The following is a 19,764-nucleotide window of genomic DNA, read 5'->3' as shown; positions in this document are numbered from 1 at the left end:
TTATTTTTAATTCATTATGCAGAGTCACTGGCATCGCCTTGTGTGTCCTTTAACGCGGAACAATTCCCAAAAACTCATTCGACCAAAACACGACATCGACCATACGCCGAAAGTTCACAAATTTTTGAAAAATTTCACGCATCGTTCCCATATTTATTTTCTGCGTCTCTCGTCCAAATATGTACTACGAGTGCATATTAAAATTATTATCAATAAAGGTGAAGGTAGAATTACGTAATTGCGGTTCTCTTGTTCTAACGATAGCTACTTTATTTGATTTTCAACGTCGTAAAAATTCGTCGAATATTTTCAAACTGAACCGCATTCATCATTTTATACGAAATTATATCGAGTAGTGAGTACCTGGTACTTACTTACATACCTACTACCTACATATGTACTTGGATATTTCTTCCCTCTCAACCCACTTTTTAGATTACGTAAATTGCACACAACTGACTCGAAATACGAATTTTTGGTAAATATACACTACAGAGTGCCAGGAAATGAAATGCAGATACTTAAGATTTGGAAAAAAAATCACACAAAAGTGTTGTCCAATTGTCCATTTTTAAAATACAAGGGGCAAATTACGTTTCAATAAAGTAAACAACAAAATTTTTCTCAGCCATGAGACTGGGTAGCGCTCAAAAAACGAGCAAACTGCCTTTTAATGACATTTTGCCTGACTCGCAAATTGAAAGAGCTATGAAAAAATTACAAGAAAAAAATATCATAATCTAAGATACGAAACTTTCACAAGTGAACAAATTTTGTACAGAAGACGTTTTGTCTAGGACTGAAATTCAGAAAAAATTCCAAAAAATTCGCGAACCCATGAAGATTAGGCATCAGGTACGTGTTGATAATTTTTTAAATTTCAATGAAAGGCAAAAGGTTATCGCAACAAAACCTGTTCATTTTAGTGATATTTTTTCTAAAAATCATTATTCGTAGCTTCTACAATTTACGAGTTGGACAAATAAAGAAACCTTCTGAATTTACACCCCCCCCCCCCCGTTGAACGAAACCAATAGAACAAATTACCTTAATCAAAATTTTAGATGAAAAACTGCACTTAGAAAAGTTCTTTGACGAATTTTCCAAAATTTAATATTTTCAAAAAAATTGTTTTCATGCTGATTTTTCAACTATGTATGTTGTATTTGGATACATTTTTTTTCAAACAAAATGAACCAAAGTGAATAAATTACATAATCATGTACTTAATTTCAATCCCCCCCCCCTGCGAAAGTTACAAACCACTAGTTTTTGGCCATTCTGGAGCCTCTAGTGAGATTTCGATTGGCTGCTGAAATTTTAAATTGACCAGAACTACCTAAAAATGAATTTAGGGATCTACAGAACATTTACTGGAGCTTATTGGGAACCATTTCGACCATTGCAAGCAGTTACCGAAAATTCTACTGTTCGGTACCGAAATCAAAAATCAAAAATTTGCACTTTTCGTTTTTTTCGTGCTTTTTTCGATTTTATACCTTAAAAAAAATTAAATTCAAAAAGATGAAAAATTTTTTTGCCCCAGCGACGCGAGGGAGCAAATTTTTAAAAAAATTTTCAATTTTGTCCTAGCAAAGTGAAAGACTAAAGCTTTTGAGAAAAAAATTTTAATGTAAGAAATTTCAACACCAAAATTTCGTGCTTTTTCATGTTTTTGAATGAAAATTTTCACTTTTTTCATGATTTTTCATTTTTTTTGCACCAGTATCAACCCTGAGTCCAGTTCGAAAATTAATTTTTGACCAATTTGTAAATTTCAAATAAAATAAAGCCGTTTTTTTCCAGAATAACTTGAAATTCCTGGAAAAAATTGAAATGGAAGTTCCAGAATGGGTTAAAACTGTACAGCTAGTTGTCGAAAACTAGGGAGGGAAGAAAACAATTGGTATCATAAAAACAACTTTTTCAATTCTGAAAATTTTAAAAATTCGTCAAAAATCCAAAAATAAACTTTAGCACTCAAAATGTTTGTAATGTGAACTTCAAGTACATACCTAGAAATATTAATTTTTTATGAGTATCGCTAATTTTTTAAAATTCCGTGCTTTTTTCGCTAATATTCCTGCAGTTTTCAATTTTTAGACCAAATTATTTTTTAAAATAACTGTCTACATTTTTAACGAAAAATATTGACAATTTTCAAACAAACGTTGAAAAAAGGTGGTTACCTACACTTCACAAAATGTTCATTCCAAAAACATTAAAAGTTCATTTATGTACTTCTAAAAAAAAAAATCAATAAAAAACCAATTCTTAATTGTGAGAGCTTCAAAAAAGAAAACTGAATAATTTAAAATTTAACTTTTTTTTAAAAAAAAAGGTCGAAATTCTTTTCAAAAAACGCAGGACGGTAAGTACATTATACAAAAAAAAATAATCTCAAATTTTTTCAAAAATTGAGAACCAATTTAATTTTAGAAAAACAATTTTAAAAAATCTATTTAAAGCAGAATTTTAAAAATTCTAAAAAAGTTAAATTTGGAAAAACATTAAAAATAATACTTACGATATGGGTCAACGGTAACATTAGCCACCAAAGCCTCGGCGCCATAATCAGCTCGGCAAGAATACTGGCCTCCGTCTTCTTTGGTCAATTTATTAATGAGTAACTGCAGCTGAGTTCCGGAGCTGCTTATAGACGGCGAAAAAATCCTCGGATTCGCTTTCCTGCATAAACACGACGTTAATTTTAGAATCACCCTCGGAACCTCCAATTAGCACCAATGCTAGCAAAAACTCACCTGTAATTCGCATCTATTTGATTTCCACGAGGATCTATCCATCTAAAATTCGCTATATTACTTCGGTCGCCGGTTATTACACAAGTGAACACATGATCTTGTCCTAAAGCTTTCAGCTGTCTTTTTTCGATCGGTTTGATTGAGATCTCGGCACTGAATACAGCAACTGTAAAAACACCATCGACATTAGAACCATACCAACTCATCTTATGTACTATGTATTGATATTAATGCAAACAAATCATGTACGACTACAGTGCCAAGTATCCTTAACGTATTCGTAATCATACCCCCTTATAATACTCGGGAGAAAAATTTCTACCTCTATTGTGGTAAAACATGGTGAAAAAACTTCACAATATTGACATTAGACGTGTGTCATGCGAGAAAGCTGACGTCGTCGTCGCTCGTCATTCTCTCAAATGCAATCCGTCTGTCTCTATGTATAGTTCGAAGATATCGTTCGTGCAGGACCAGAGTCGTCGTCAGAAAAAGGGGTGCATATCATCAACTGATTTCCATATCTTCATTAAATTTATCGCAGCGGGTTTACATCGTTTCAATACCTAAGGTGATGTATGCTACAATTACATAATCCACCCTATACACTACACTGGCTGGCACACGAGTATTGTACCGTCATATCCTTCTACGACAAGGTTTTTTTACACCGGCTCCGACTCCGACTCCATCCGCCTCCTCACTTTGCTGGTGTAATATAATTTCAACCAAATTAGTAAATTTTTCAAATACTCCCGCAGAGCAACAGTTGCGACAGAGGGTGTGTCAACATATAACGAGCCTATTTGTTATAACGCGCCTGTCAAAGGCACGCAAATGCCTCGTTGCGGTTTAACAAATTAAAAAGCCACAGAAATCGACTCGATTAATCAATGTGTACTGTACGTAGACGTATACGTACGTACTACGTACAGTACACCAGTCAATATACATACAGGCTTACAGTCTACGTACTTATAGTGGTTTAATTGGGCTCTATTTTTCTCCACCCCTCACTTTTTTTAATTACTCGCTCATTCATTTCTATCTTTTTACCCATAGGTGTATCAATAGTGCATCTTTTACTGACAAATACACCCTGGTCGCTGGCCCCCATAATTTCACCAGATATGTACGAGTACATTGAACACCTCTCCGCCAGTTCCGCCTCGTTGCAAAATTTTTACTCCTTCACTGTGAGGAAATACGAAACCCGAATCCTGTTGTTTGAAAACACTGCTACACATTCGTGCTCTATGTATTCTATGCACACATCTATGGTTTCCAAAACCAATCGAATTAACCAAAGTGTTCATCAGCACGTGTCGATTTTCGACTTCGACGATTGACGAGTGATGACAGCATGATGACGTGACGTGTCTTTTATCAGCCATTCTATATCTTATACATGAAGGTGCTCCGCTTGTATGCTTAAAGCCTAACCAATATCAATCGTACGTATCTGTGTGATGATATCGACTTCGAAAGGGGAATTTTCTATCAGCGTTAAACAGCAAGTAGCCTGTGTACGTCTACGTACAGGGTGTTCCCTAATGGAGCAGCAGTTACAAATGCCACGAATTTAGAAAGGTTTTAATTTACCAAATGAGTTCATATCACGAAATATTGACAGCTTTTCTTAATTTTTAGTCCCGTTTCGTGACAAGAGGGAGTACGAATTATTATGGATATTATCGGATAGTTCTGAAATTCATCATTAAGCTTAAGTGATAACTTCGTTTATATCCAGTGATCATTTTAAGTAATTTTTCATTCCCCTTTTGTTGACTTCGTAGGTTAACAGTTTTTTTTCATCTTGATCCATTTGATCTGTCAACAGCCCAACTACCAAAATGTCCTCGAGACATCGAATTTGACTGACAATTGAGTCGCAAAAAATGTATCTTGAATTTCAGAAAATACATATTATCTTGAATTTTCGCAGTGGCAAAGGAGAGAGAGAGAGGGCTTGAAAACCGCCAACTTTCAAAATAGACAGAGACAAAAAATTTTTTTACAGGTCAATAGTTCGAAGAATTTTCATTTTTTTATAGCATTTTTGAAGGACTTTTAACTCAAAATTGTAATTTCTTTTTCTTCTTTTTTAAATTGCACACGCTATGCATACCGAAAAGATGCCAGGTCTTGATTTTTGAGCTTTTCAAAAATGTATCATGCGACCCACAGTGGGCTGTGAGCACCCTCAAAATGAGCGTAATTCAAAAATTAACAATAAACCCAAAAACAACTGTAAAATGATATCCTCTTTTATGTTTTTGGGGTCGCAGAATACGAATTTGACAATATTTTTTTTGTAGGGGTATGGGGTGAGGGGGTCAAAAATTCAAAATTTGACCATAATGACGTGTGATATGTCGAAATGTATGTTTTCGAGGGCGTAGATCACGAATCTGACAATATTTTTTTCGTAGGGGTGAATGGTGAGGGATGAATGGCGTAAAAACTGTGAAAATTCAAAATTTGATTATAATGATGTGTGATAGGTCAAAATGTACCAAGTATGAATAATTCAACTGAAAGTAAGTACTTTCCATCAATTTAATGGATTTTAGTTTTTATAAAGTAATTATAGAGATGAAATTCATCTTGAAACCCCGTTTTTCTCCTACTCGGCTGCACAAATTGGAATAGAACAAATTTTCTCACGTAGATGCCGGGAAATTCCAAAGGCTGGTAATACTTCAGATAGTGTATTTCAAGATGTCAATTGCCATTTTTGACCGAAAGTGACCCAACGAACCCCACAGTCGATTTTAGTGAAAAATCATAGTGAATTTTGTTAAAAAGTTACAAATTTTTGTCTTAGTGGGACTTTGACGGCTCCCCAACAGAAAATTCTTCATCCCCCACCCTTCACCCCTCCTACACCCTCGAAAACGTACATTTTGACATATCACACGTCATTATAGTCAAATTTTGAATTTTTCGCTGTTTTCACCCCCTTCATCCCCCACCATTCACCCCTGCGAAAAAAATATTGTCAAATTCGTCATCTACACCCTCGAAAACATACATTTCAACATATCACACATTATTATGGTCAAATTTTGAATTTTTCACCCCCTTCATCACCCACCATTCACCCCTACGAAAAAAATATTGCCAGATTCGTGATCTACACCCTCGAAAACATACCTACCTACATTTCGACATATCACACGTCATTATAATCGAATTTTGAATTATTCACCGTTTTCACCCCTTTCATCCGCCACCATTCACCCCTACGAAAAAAATATTGTCAGATTCGTAATCTACACCCTCGAAAACATACATTTCGACATATCACACGTCATTATGGCTAAATTTTAAATTTTTGACCCCCCCCCCCACCCAATACCCATACAAAAAAATATTGTCAAATTCGTATTCTGCGACCCCAAAAACATAAGGGAGGATATCATCTTACAATTGTTTTTGGGTTCATTGTAAGTTTTTGAATTACGCCCGTTTTGAGGGTGCTCACAGCCCACTGTGCGACCTATCAAAATATGTTGAAATTTCGCGAGAAATTCAAATGTTTCAACAAAAATGTTTTTTGAGTATCTTTGAAGAATCTTGAGCGCAAAATTGGATCATGATAATCCAGATTTTCAAAAAAAGGGTCACGTGACTCATCAACACGAATTAAAATTTCTCGAAGAATTCAAAGCTTTCAACAAGAATGTTTTTGAGCACTTTTGGAGAATTTTGAAATCAGAATTAGGTCAAGTTTTCAAGTAGTTATCATGTTAAAGTCCAAAAATAAATCAGATTTCAAGCTGTAATTTTTCAAAACTACCCCAAAAAAGTTTTGGAAGAAATTTTTGATTTTACGAAATATTCCTTAAAAGCCTTCCAAAATTTTTAATAATTTCTAATAACGCAAAAAATTTCCTTAAAAATGCCTAAACATTTTTTTTATGGGTTCATGGTGAAATAATGAAATATGCTAATATATTATGCTCCAACGAATCAGGCTCATTTTACAGGAAATTTTATGAATCGTGGAGATAATTGAAAAATATTCTCGAGCTTAAAAATCCGAGCCCTGTTGATCGGAATAAGGATAGAGGAATGAAGCAATTCAAGTTTCATAAATCAATTTCAATTTTCCAAGATTAATTTTTGAAATGAAAATTCAAAAAGTTCACAAACAGGCAGATATGGGTATTACGCCGAACATTTTTTTTTTCGTCGATATCTAATTTTAGCAGGAAAAAAGCTGAAAAAATTGAATTAGACGAGAGAAAAAAATAAACGAAGTGTTTTCGACACTGTTCTTTCGCTAGTTCATTCCCCTGTAATCTTATATGTACCAGGTATACCTTCGTATATTCGTACAATCTTGACAATTTTCAAAAGAAAATATAGGTAGGTAACAATGGTTTGAGAAAAGAACAAGAAAAAATAAAAACGACTTCTCTTCTCTGTCGAAATGAATTGAGCTTTTTATGACGACACCTCGCATGTTCTATGATAACTGCAGCAACTACCTATAAGCTAGTTTTGATCCATCCGTAGGTACATTGTTCATCCTACACTTACATAGCAGCAGTCATAGTCGTAACTCGTAAGCTGATATCGAGCTCATCTAATAATATACCTACGTGCGAATGAAATTTCACCGATGTGTCTGCGAAATAGCTGCTTACAGGTTGATTGATACGCTTCGCACGTACCCTTTGATTGTAAATGATTTGTTCGCACAGCTGAGAAATGTGTGTATGTTTGCATATGCAAGCGAAACAGGATACGCATGAGGTAGAAGAGGGTAGAATGACGCGTATCTTTTGCACATTTGATTTGGCGAATTGAATTTCGCGCTGTTCAAACATATTTATCGTAACTTGCACCCTACGTCGAGTGCTGCAGTAGGTGGAAAAACAGAAGATGAGATGTGGGAAGAAGGGTCACGCTGGAATGATCTCTGAACGATTAAAAGCTTCCTAACCTGTCATCATTGTCATTGCATTGATGCAAAATATGAGTGATTGAAGAAGAGTAAGTCCTGAATTCAGACCTCCGTGGAACCTGTGTCGTTTTAACGATAATGCGTGAAAATTACACGTGCTCGGTCGCATATTCTGGCGAAGACTGATGATTGAATGGAAATGAGGCGAGAGGTTATAGAGAGAGAGAGAGAGAGAGAGAGGCTATGGAAAGATATTCTAATTAATAGGATATAGGGACGGTTGCTGGTTGGCTATTCGCGCAGATATTAGTGTAAATTAACATCTCGACGATAAAATATTGAAACGGCGCTCTGTTTTCTATCACGATACCAATACTCGTATGCGTAGAGATGCACTCTACATAGCGGTTCTAGGGTCTGGGTATAGGATAGGATAGCGAGAGTTAATAGTTGCATTTAATGGTTCATTAATTTGGTTATATACGAGCTCAGCATGGGGTTAGAGTTTTTAGAAAAGAGACCTCCGCGCTTCGCAAGCTCGAGCTCGACGACTAGCAAAAGGCAGACAAACGACGAAAGAGACCGTCGTCGTTGTAAATGTACTACGACGACGACGACAACTTATACGAGAATTTGTTACGATTGTGTTGTTATTACTATAGATATCTGTAAAGTTTTGTTGCAAGTTTACATGTATGTTGATGGAAGAAGGAAAAGGAAAGAAAAGAGGCGCGGGAAATGCGAATAGGAAATTGTACACGGTGCTTGTTTCCAAGATATTGTGATTTATTATATTGGTATGCTCGTCGTGGAAGAGGAGAATAAACCCATCGTGAGCAACGACTATAGCAGAGCAGGGTTCTCCTTCGCCGATCATCTCCCTCGATCTTATTTAATTGTCGCGAGTATTCATTTGATTATCAGATGAAATCAGAGTGAAACTGAGGGGAAGATTACGATAAGTAAATGTTGCATGTGTATTACGACGAATGTGTGTAATAGGGCTAGGCTAGGTAGATATGTAACAATACATTATCATGTCGCAGAAAAAAGTGCACTTATTTAGAATCAGTATAGAAGGTTATATGATTCTATGTGGACGATGGGCAAGAAATCAACGCTAGCTGCGATACGTGCATTAGGATATGAAAAATGATTCCATTAGATCGAGTTCCATTACTACGTTGACGGGCAAACAGCAAATATTGTTGAGAAAGGGGTCTTTTAACGGGTGTCGTGAATTTCAAGTTGTATGAGACTTGAACATGCTGTTAGCTGGCGATAAAAAAAAACTGTTGTGGTACAAGAAAAGTTTTATACTGAGTGTTAAATAAATTTAATAATAGAAAGAAGGCTTCTCAAGTGAAAGCTATTCAATACTTACCAAATCTATGGTCATATGTTTGCCTAACGTTCAATTAATCGGCGTTTAGGGTGAATCGCGGAAAGAAATGCTCAAAGATTTCGACCAAATTCGGTGCTGACCTTCATTTTGAATTGAAGGTTACGGGAAGATTGGGTTCTCAAAGAGGGGACATTTTTTAAAAAATCGTAGTGTTTTCGCTATAGCTCAACTTGTTTGTTTTGAAACTGGGGAAATATTTTGGGATACATTGGTGCCAATTTTTCTTTAAAAAATCGAGGAAAAGAGCCAAAAAATTAGAATTTTTTTCTCGATTTTTTGAAATTTGCAATAACGATTGAAAAATTGGTACCACTGCGTTTCAAAATATTCTCCCCGTTTCAGAAATGACATCTGGGTCATTCCATGCCAAATCGGCGGATTTTGAAAAAATGTCGCCGCCGTTGACAAATTGGGGTGAGGGGGATTTTTTTCACATATTCATCTACATATTGATAAAATATTTCAAAAATGCAAAAAATTTCATTTTTAGGTTTCTGATGGCATTTTTGCAATGAAAATAGAACTTCGTAATTTTTTTTTCTCGAAAATGAAAAAAAAATGCCCCTCCAATTTTTTGATATGTTATTCTACATGAAAAGGACTAAAACTGAGAATTTTTTCAGAATTTTTACTGGCCCATCGAAAGTTATATTTAAATTATAAGTTTTTAAATCGAGTTTTTTAGGTTTCAGAAAGTGGCAACACTGATTTTGACATCATTCGTCGATTACCCTCTCAAAGTACTACAATTTGAAAAAAAGTTCACAATTCTATACCACATACAACCTGAGCAATTTGCAACTGAAATTTTCCATTTCCGGCCATTTTGGAGAACTTTGAAGCGCTACAGCTCCGTCAAAAAAATCGAAAAAATGTCCAGTTTGCTTCATTCGTCATCGTTTGATGACCTCTACACATGATCTGATTTGGAAAAAAATCGAAGAACCCTCGTGCAATATTTACGAAATATTTTGGGAGAAAAAATTTACAAAACACGAATTTACGCCAAAATGAGCGATTTTTACATTTTCAACCGCTCAATAGAACCCCAAAAGAGGTATTGGATTTTGATGGAAATGGCTTAGGTTGACATAGAATATCCAATAGGTACTACATATATTTTGGAACTGTACCATTTTTTTTCCAAACAGGTTGGGCAGGAGCAACAGCAAAAAAAACTACGATTAACGATTATTTCAAAAATGTCATTTCTGTGAGAACCTATATTTTCCTGCAGGAGCACTTCCGGAGCTAATTTTTTTTCAAGTCACTTTCGACTCAAAATTAAGATCTTTGATGAATTTAGTCACCGAAATTTTTTTTCGCGATCCACCCTAATAAGACTTGTATACAAAAAGATGTCTTTGAAAACGCTTCATTTTCGTATTTCTGCTTTTTTGATTGATGTGAGATTGAAGTACATATATGAGCCCCGTAAAGGAGTTATCCAGGGTTTGTCACAATTAATCACAGTCACAATCATGAAAAGAAACTACAACTATCGAGTAAGTAGAGGTACAGATATACTCAAAGAGTCAGCATTCTAGATCTAGACCTTAGGAGGCCAGACAGAACTCCAGCCACCTCTCAAAAGCCAGACAGACAGGTCACTGACTTTAGAAGACAAGACCAGATGCCAGACAGCCAGGTAAATGACCTAAGGAGGCCAGACAGGACTCCAGCCGCCTCTCAAAATCCAGACAGACAGATCACTGACTGACTTTAGAAGGCAAGACCAGATGCCAGACATCCAGGTACATGACCTAAGGAGGCCAGACAAGACTCCAGACAGCTTTCTCTCATTTAAAGTGGGACATTTTTGAGCTTGAGCTAGAGAAAAGTTGTCAAATTTAGCATTTGAAATGACTTTTCCTAACTAATTTGAAGTCGCTGAACACAATATAACATTTGTTTTGCAATTGAACTAGTACGTAGTTTGTGAAATAGGCGAAATTTTTCACTAAAGGAGCGACCCACGTCTCAAATGAACACCAGATTCGGACTTGGCTACCTCGAATTAGTCGGATACGACATCTCGATTTTTTTGAAAATGAAAAAAATCGAAAAATACAATGGGCAAAAGGGTTAGTTTATGCATTTTTTGAGGAAAAAACTTTTTTCATGTTTCATTTTCTTTTTTTTTTACATTTTTTTATACTGGTTTGAAAGAAAAAAACGATTGTTCTGCAATTTTCAACTAGACTATCCTACCTCAACCATAAAATCTAGATCACTCCAAAAATCCATTTCCAAGTTTAACCTCTTTTGACCCATTAGCACAGACGCCAATCCATGAAATGAAGTAAGTAAAGTAATCCTCATGAAAAGAGAATGAAAGATATGCAGAGTGTACCTATCGTAACGAATGACCCTCCATCAAACTGGTGAGTAGATTAGTCAACCCATTCTGAGTACAAGTATCTATGTTTGCCTAACCTGAGATTTGCAGCAGCCGAATATATGCTCATGAACAATTTTTGTTTTCCAATTTTCCCTTCGGCCTAATTTATGTATTTTCTTTCTCTGTTTCCTAAATCCTATCATCTCTAGATTTGATTTTTGAACTATTTCCCCTTTACTCATTATTCAGAGAACTCAGCAACAGAAAAAACCCGACATAAAATCTTGTAAATATACGTTAAAGTTTTTTCCATTTCAATTTTAAAGCAATGAAAAAAATGATTAAATTTTACGCGACGTTTGAGAGTTGAAAAATCACCATATTATTTGATGACGTAGATATATGCATATTGCATACTTATACGTATAGAGCATCCCTTACGCAGAATAATTGTTTTAATTTCGCCTTGTTCTACGGCACGATTGATGTTCAATTGTTAGGGAGGAGTTGCGATGCTGAGATAGAAGATCATATATACGAGAAGATGCGTGTGGTAAAGATTACGTCTGCGATTAAGTATATTATGATTTGTGAATGTGAAAGGAAGTAGAAATAGTGTTCTCTTTTGATGATTTGTGGAAGGAAAGAGTGAGAAGGAAAGGGAGAGTAAGAGAGAAAGAAATAGAATTACAGATAATTAGAAAGTCTATTCGCTACGGAGGAGTAGAGAGGGATAAAGGATGATGATTTGGAGGAATGTCATTATGTACTATACGTATACGCGATTACGAGAGAGGAATTTTATTTTTAGATTGCGTATCGTGTATACCTCTACCTCTGCCTCATGGTCGTATCTTTTTGTTCGAATAAATAAGGAGAATTTGCATTTTACAAATGATTTGATCTTATAATACGAACACCGAGTACCATACAGAGAATTTCCTCGAATACGAGGAAAAAGTGGAGTGAGGGGGATTTCGCTAGCACCTACATACGACCTATACGTACGTCAGCGAATCGTATATGATATTATAGTCGCGAATATGCATTTATGGTACGCGAAAATGAATCGTCGAATAAATGTAATTCACGTGTAGTTTTTTCTCGCTTCGGTTCCCTTTTGTTGTACTAGGTACATAAACGTGTTTCTACCTTCCTATAATACATAGTGTTGCTAACTTATGATTTGTTTGCCATGTCGTACGTATAGCAGCATTTGCTATAAACGATGTATTTTTAATCCTGTTTCAACGTACAGGTCTTATACTGCTGTGTAATGGGTTTGCTCAAGTTCCAAGTGCTGTGGGTGTAGACTGTAGAGCTAGGCACAAGCACATTTTGAATAGCTGACGATTTATATTGTCTCCATCCCTATGAAAAAAAAAGCTCGGAGTGCGTATTACGTAACCCTGCCTGCGATATGTTTGGATTTTTTTGGGGTGAATTCTTAAAAACAAAATAGACTCGTGGATTTGGATGCATAAACATATACGAGTAATCATTTTGAAAATATTTTCATCGTTGGGAATACCTAATGAAAGTAAGAGGATGGGTGTGAGAAGAACGAGAGAATATTATTCAAGAATAGGGTTTGGTTTATGAAACTACAGGTGTATAATTTGACAGAAAAACTGAAGTTAGAGAAAGCAAAATCATTACTTTTGGAACACCGTGTACGTTTCGCTGTTCATTCACCAATCCCATATGGAAAAAAGTACCCAATTAATAAACGTTACACTTTTCGAATTGAACATATGTAAAAACACAAGTCCTGTCATCGCTCGAATCCTTCACCTGTCGTCACGTTTTTGTTTTTGTTTATCGAAATGAAAACGAGCCCACAGATTTTTACATCACGACTACGCGTAAATTGACTCATTTCTCTTGAACCCTTTTACAGCAAGTACATAAGTACTTTTTTTTTTTGGTTATTTAAAAGAAAAAACTACCCATTACTTTAGCCTAATAACACAAAATAAACGATAAATCTCGTCTCAAATACTCACCAGGGATACATACTCGTACATACGAAATGCACACGAGTATAAGAAAAAGGAAAGCAAAAAGAGAGAAAGAACTCCGAAGAGTAAACATTCTCGAATATAGCGGCACGATTTTACATAAATAAACCAATTGCCAAGTATAAATTTGGCTGATTTGTACACGCCATGCGCTACGATACCGGGGCCAAGGGCTATAGCCGATAAAATCCGTTATTTTGGCATCTCGTATCATAAATTAGCGATTAGCCACCTTTTAGCGCCAGAACATTACGTAAACGTATTTTAATTATCGTCTATAGAGGTATACACACTTTCGTTTAGGTACTCGAGTAGACATTATCAAAACTCCTCATCAATCTTATTATCGAAAATAAATTTTAAATTGGTATCCGGTCTTGTCGGTCGTCACATTTGCATTTGTCGATATCGACGTATTGCCTGCCTTACAACGTTGAATGATCGAACGGTGAAAGGTAGGATACGGTGTCGATATCGTATCGCTCTCTTACACATTTTACATACAAACAACACATCTTCACCTCAGTCAATACTTCGACAACTCCTTGTATACCTCCATGGATCAGGTAAAATACATGTAAAACTTGGCTAAACATATGCATCATGCCAAGTGTAATAAAAAACGCGTTTTTAGTTTTATTATTATTTTTTTTTTTTTGAAAAAGTTGACCTCAAAAATCATATTTTCTCACTCAAATCGAAAATGGCTCTCAATCCAAAACAAACATATTTAGTATTATTATGACCAATAGGAAGATTTTTTTAGGTAAGGAGTAGCTGAGTCACACATTTCAAGATTTCAGGGCATTTTAAAGGAAAAATAGAGCTCAAAAAATACACTTTTTTTACCTACCTATGTAAAAGGGGCCCTCAAAAAGCGTAGGTAAATAGTTAGAATGTGAACTGTAAAGAAGATTTCTAGAATTGTAGCTACCCAACCCTTAAATGCCACAAGGTGGTGAATTTCACCACATCAGTTTTTTCGATGCGTTACGCTGGCAGGAAAGAGTGCTCGGGTGGGAACGACTATTGGTACATGTGTGTGTATGTCTTGCGCTTCAATTCCGCTGTTGAGCATATTGCATACTTTTTCATTTTAAGGGGCAGAAATTTTTTAAAACGAGTGAAATGATAATTATTTTTGAATTTTTTGCCCCTTAAATGAGAAAAATAGGCAAGTTGTTGTACATAAATTAGTAGAGCATGGATACATAAATATTTAACAGGCGGTAGTTTCATTCCAGTCGCTGTCGATTGGCTACAAAAAACTATCAAAAAATATGAAAAAATTTTATTTTTTTTTCAAAAAATTGTGCCCCTTAAAATATGAAAGTAGGCAATGTGTCAAACATGCCAAATGAAAGGCTGAACATTTACGCACATGTATCAGGTAGCCATGATATCAAGTCTCTCGTCAGTCCAGTGCAAGAAAATCTTGAAAAAAATATAAGTGTGGCATTTAAGGGTTAAACATGTCAAAAATTCAGATATTTGTTGAGAAAATTACGTGATTTAAAAAATATGGAATCCCAAAATTTTAAATCACTTTTCAGGAAAAATTGGCAATCCAAAAAAAAGTCTTTCTTACTTATTTCAGAAGTGGTCCTCAAAAAGCCTTAGTTCCCAGAATATGGCATGAAAAATTTTTTTAGAGATGTAGCTGCTCAATCTCACTTTTCAAGATTGTAAGGTATTTTATAATGGTGGAAGGGGAAGGGGGTTGAGCTCAAAAATGCGCTATCAATCTTGTCGAAACAGCCCTTAAAATGATGCATTGGTAAGATTTCCAAAAATGTAATTTTTCAATCGCACAATTCAAAATTTTGGAACTTTTTTCTAATATAAATGTTGAAGAGCAGACAAAAATACACCATCAGTTAAAACTCCAAAAGTCGAGGATATTTTTCGATTTTTGGCGAATTTTAAAAAATCAAATTTGTGCTAAAAATGCAAAAAAAATTTAAAAATCGGCCTAGGAAACTGAAATGTGATATGCACCCTATTTTCGATTCCCTGAATCGATTGGGGAAAGTTTCGAGTAATTTTCAGCAAGTCTGAAGCCTCCAGCGGATTTTTGGGAATTGAAATTTCCACAAAATTTTCTGCACTGAAGCCGGAAGACTAAAATTCACTAACTCTAATTTCTACATTTTAAGATAATTCAGTCGTTTTAGAGCCTCCAGCCATATTTTGAGAATCGCTGTTTTTTGATTCAGCGAGCCAAGAATCAGATTTTGAAACGCATTTTTCAATTTTGATGAATTTTTGAAAATCAGATTTGGGTGAAAAACGCGAACAAATCAAAATTTTACAAAATTGACTTGGAAAATTTAAATCGAGCCTCATTTATGCAATTTGGGGACATTTTTTTTCAAAATTTGGAACCCCATGAGATTCTGAATTTTCTGTTTGGACAACTCAAGTTTACTTTTAGGAGCTATACATCAAAATAATGAACGGGATCGCTAAACGAGTGACCCAAAGGTTTCAAGTTCGTCCATTCCATTTTTTTTGCACCATCAAAAAATGATGATATTTTTCCTTGATTTCCCCTTCAATTTTTCATTTTAATTAGTCAATTTTCTCACAATTCTGAATTATTTTTATTGAAATGGTTTATTGCGAAGGTAACAATTTGGGTTAGTTTCAAAATTCCGGCTGAGCTTTTTTATACTCTACAATTTTGTTTCTGTTGATTTTTGTTCGCAAAGTCGACATTTTTTTTTTTGGTAAAAATCAATGTTTCTGAGAGAAAAATTGTTTTCTTTAGGACCCTCTTATGCTCAAAAATCAATTATCTCGAAATGAAAGATTTGGGATTTCCAAGAGGTGCTGTTTCATTACAAAAAATTAATTTCTTGGAAAAAGTAAATTTCTTACTAAAAAAAAAAAAATGAAGCCGAGAAGCAATATTGTGGAGCATATTTCCATTTTTTCTTCAGACACCATTGTTTTTGACATATTCTGAGTACAAATTGAAACAAATATACCTAATTTTCGAAAAAACGTTTTTCAATCGAGTACATTTTGACACAATTAAATGCACCAACTTTAGTAAGTTATCATTTTACCCATACATCTTCTATCACTCTTTTGGAAAGAATTCAAGCTCACCTGAAACAAAAAAAAAAAAAAAATGGATTAGTTGACTATGATCAATTAACACATAATTTAAGGAAATTTGATCAAAAAAATGGATATACATAGCATACGTATATTAAAGTTGACTTAGCATTAACAAATTTGTTCGAAAAACTTGAGTAAAATTACAAGGTGTTTACCTAGGTATCGATAGGTATCTATTGTATCTACAGAATTTCAAAAAAAAATCTACTCTTTTATTAATCCACCATCCCCACCATCTCCCCCCTCTCCCTGCTTCAAAGCAAAAGCTGAAAAATATTTTCAAAATGAAAATTGTGGTTCAACTAAAAGTATTAGTACACTCACTTGGTGGAAGCAATAAGTTTTTTACTATGAAATCTGATCTCTTCAAAGATTAAAAAAGGTATCAAATATTTTCAACTTTCCAAAATTTTTTTTAGGAATATTAACGCTCTCAATTCTCATATTTTTCGATTTTTTTTTTCAAGAAATTTTACGATCTCTCTCTCCCAAATCCAATTCAATCCATAACATTACAATATCCATTTCTATAAAAGAAAATTCGTCCAAAAAATACGAAGAAACCAACATCGCAACCAACGGTAAAAATTCTTCCAGAAGAGAGCAAGAAAAAGTGAAAAAAACCACCATCCTTCGATTGTGATTTATGAACACCGCATATTATCTAGAGCTGTTATATTCGAGCCACGTTCTTCACACACGTTACTACCTTAGAATACGTAATTATTACTCGTACGATGGGAGTATATGGGAAAACGTGTGTACACGAGTTCGTCTTGTAAATACCTATCGCACCGCGCACCCCTATCCATTAGAGTCTACATACGTATACGTGTATGTATCTTCGTGCACCCGGATTAATTTATCAATAACAACAATAATACAATAAAAATACACGCGTCTAATTAATCTAATGCTTATACGAGTATTTATACGAGAGTCTCAATCCCTCTCACACACGCGTCGCGTCTTCACCAATCGCGAAAATTTTCCGCTCATAAAATCGTCGCGATTGTAGGGAAAAGAAAAGCTTCATAACGGCGGGAGGGGGGTAGGGGGGCTCGATGAATAACACAATGGTCGTCGATGATAAACGCGCCCGAAAAACTTGTCATAAAGTATACGATGCACTAGGAGAAATAATATTAAAGTATGATAACAGGATAAATTGATTCGTGCTTTCAACATTTATTCGACAATAGGGTCTTTTTCAAAACCCCTCGTTGGCAACAAAACGCCATGCACTCTCCGACTCGCACAAGTAATCACACAAATGTTTTTTCTTCTCCGCGGAGTTCCCTTGCTCTTCTGCGCCTTCGATTTCGATACGGGAATAAAAAAAAATACGATCGAATTACACATAGGCTGTGTATACATACGTATGTAATGTACCCGGAAATGCCACGAGAGAACACTAAGTTAACCGCACTTTAAATATTATTTTTAGAAAAAATATACATACATACAAATAGAAATAAATCAATTACTAAATTCGTACACAGTCCATCCTATCGTAGACCTAGCTCGTACAATTTACAATGCAGATTCCATGCACGATACGATATACTCGAATCAATACCTCTCGTAGTTCGCGAAAATGGAAGAATAAGTCCATAAATCTCGCGCAACTGAACAAAACGTCTCCTCGTAGCCTTTTTTTTTTTCAGCAAAGTACGCGAGTAATAACTCGACATTTTCGAATTATTGGTTCATTTTACTCCGCACTTGTCCCCCAATCAGGAAAAAATGATCGCTTAAACCGCCTGCCATACTCTATCGACTTCGTCTGCCTTTCTAGCTCAGTTGTGTATTACAAGGGAGTATTAATCACTTACGTCGACTACGCTATACGCAACCCTTTTCCTATAAATCTGTCGAGCTAAGGTGTAACCGCGTGTATGGGTTTCAAAATAAGCTGACTTTTTTCTCCTCTATCGTTTCTCTCGTTCTATTTCACCCTCTACTCCTCGGTCCTCGCCCTGATTGTCATTTCGACGATCTATTCATTATTACACTTGTTACTCCATCCATACCCCATCGAATTGTATCGTATAGTACATAAACGAAGAGTCGTCAGAAAATGCTAAAGCTATATCAATGCAAAAAGAGATATCAAATCAGGGTTGTACGAGTATCATTTCACTTGTCACAAAAGGGATCGGGATCGGGACCGCGTAACGCGCATCGAGCCAAAGGTCAATTAGATCGAATTTTTGAAGCCTTATAATTACACACAATTCGACGATATGGTATACGAATACCAGACAAACGGCGCGGTATTCGATAAAGGGATGCCAAATTTACGAAGGGGTAAGCACATTCAAGGTGAGATTTTCGCATAATCAAGTATTCGTGGTTCGTATATAGATACTAGATAGTTCAAAGAGGAAAAGCAACACGAGGGGGAGGTTTGATGATTTTGATTTTGAAAAATACGTTTCATTAGAGAGCACGGTAAAGGAGAGAGGAAGGAATGAGCTTGATAATTTATCCGTCTATACCGAATTATTTGCACGTTGACTATTAAGCTCAGTGATGTGTCATGAGATGAGGAAAAAAGACAAGAAATTGTACAAGATTGGAAATGAAAGGACTAAAGGAGTTTTTTTTTCAATTTAGTTCTAAATTTCTTCAATTGAACATGGTTTTGAAAAACAAACCCACCAATAATTTCCATCTGAGTTGATTCTTCTTGAGGATTAGTCAGACAATGGTATCTAACAAAATTTTTTTCTCGAAAAAATCACTACTTCTTCATCACTTTTTTCACTGCCTTTTTAAACCAAATTTTCAGAAAGCGTCCATCCAACCCCCCTCTCCCCACACACAAAAAATTAACAAAGTTGAATTTTTCACAGAAAAATTTTTAAGAAAAATTTAAATTGCAAAAAAATTTAGCACTGTTACCAAGTTTATCAAAAATAGGTTTTTTTTCAATGATTTGAAGGTTTTCGTTGCTCGTTTGAATTTCTTCATTTTTTCAATACACCTTTTTGACTGAATTCACTAATTTTTCACTACTTTCACTACCTGTTAGATACCCTGTCAGAGCGCAAAAAAAAGTTCAATAGGTAATAAATTAATCCACATTGGATTTTATAACAGATACCTTACAAATGTTCAATTTTTGTAACCTCAAAAGGAATCGGACCTATAATGTCCATTCTTTTCTGCAGCCTTCGAATAAATTTACC

At 35.2% G+C, this 19,764-nt stretch overlaps 1 protein-coding gene across 4 annotated transcripts in view; it reads right to left on the bottom strand.

Annotated features, from left to right (window-relative positions):
- LOC135841570 (fasciclin-2-like) overlaps window positions 1-19,764 on the bottom strand; it is a 194,385-nt gene that overhangs the window by 21,431 nt on the left and 153,190 nt on the right. For all 4 annotated transcript variants that reach the window (XM_065358579.1, XM_065358582.1, XM_065358581.1 and 1 more), the window contains exons 2-3: window positions 2,763-2,928; window positions 2,528-2,688 (exon numbers count right to left, since the gene is read on the bottom strand). In XM_065358579.1, coding sequence (XP_065214651.1) covers window positions 2,528-2,688; window positions 2,763-2,928 — 327 coding nt within the window. The remainder of the gene's footprint in view (window positions 1-2,527; window positions 2,689-2,762; window positions 2,929-19,764) is intronic.

The sequence above is a fragment of the Planococcus citri genome, chromosome 3 (assembly GCF_950023065.1).
Source record: "Planococcus citri chromosome 3, ihPlaCitr1.1, whole genome shotgun sequence".
In the NCBI taxonomy this organism is placed as follows: Eukaryota; Metazoa; Arthropoda; class Insecta; order Hemiptera; family Pseudococcidae; genus Planococcus; species Planococcus citri.
Note: the sequence above shows the minus strand (reverse complement) of the source record. Positions and strands in the feature narration are given on the sequence as shown.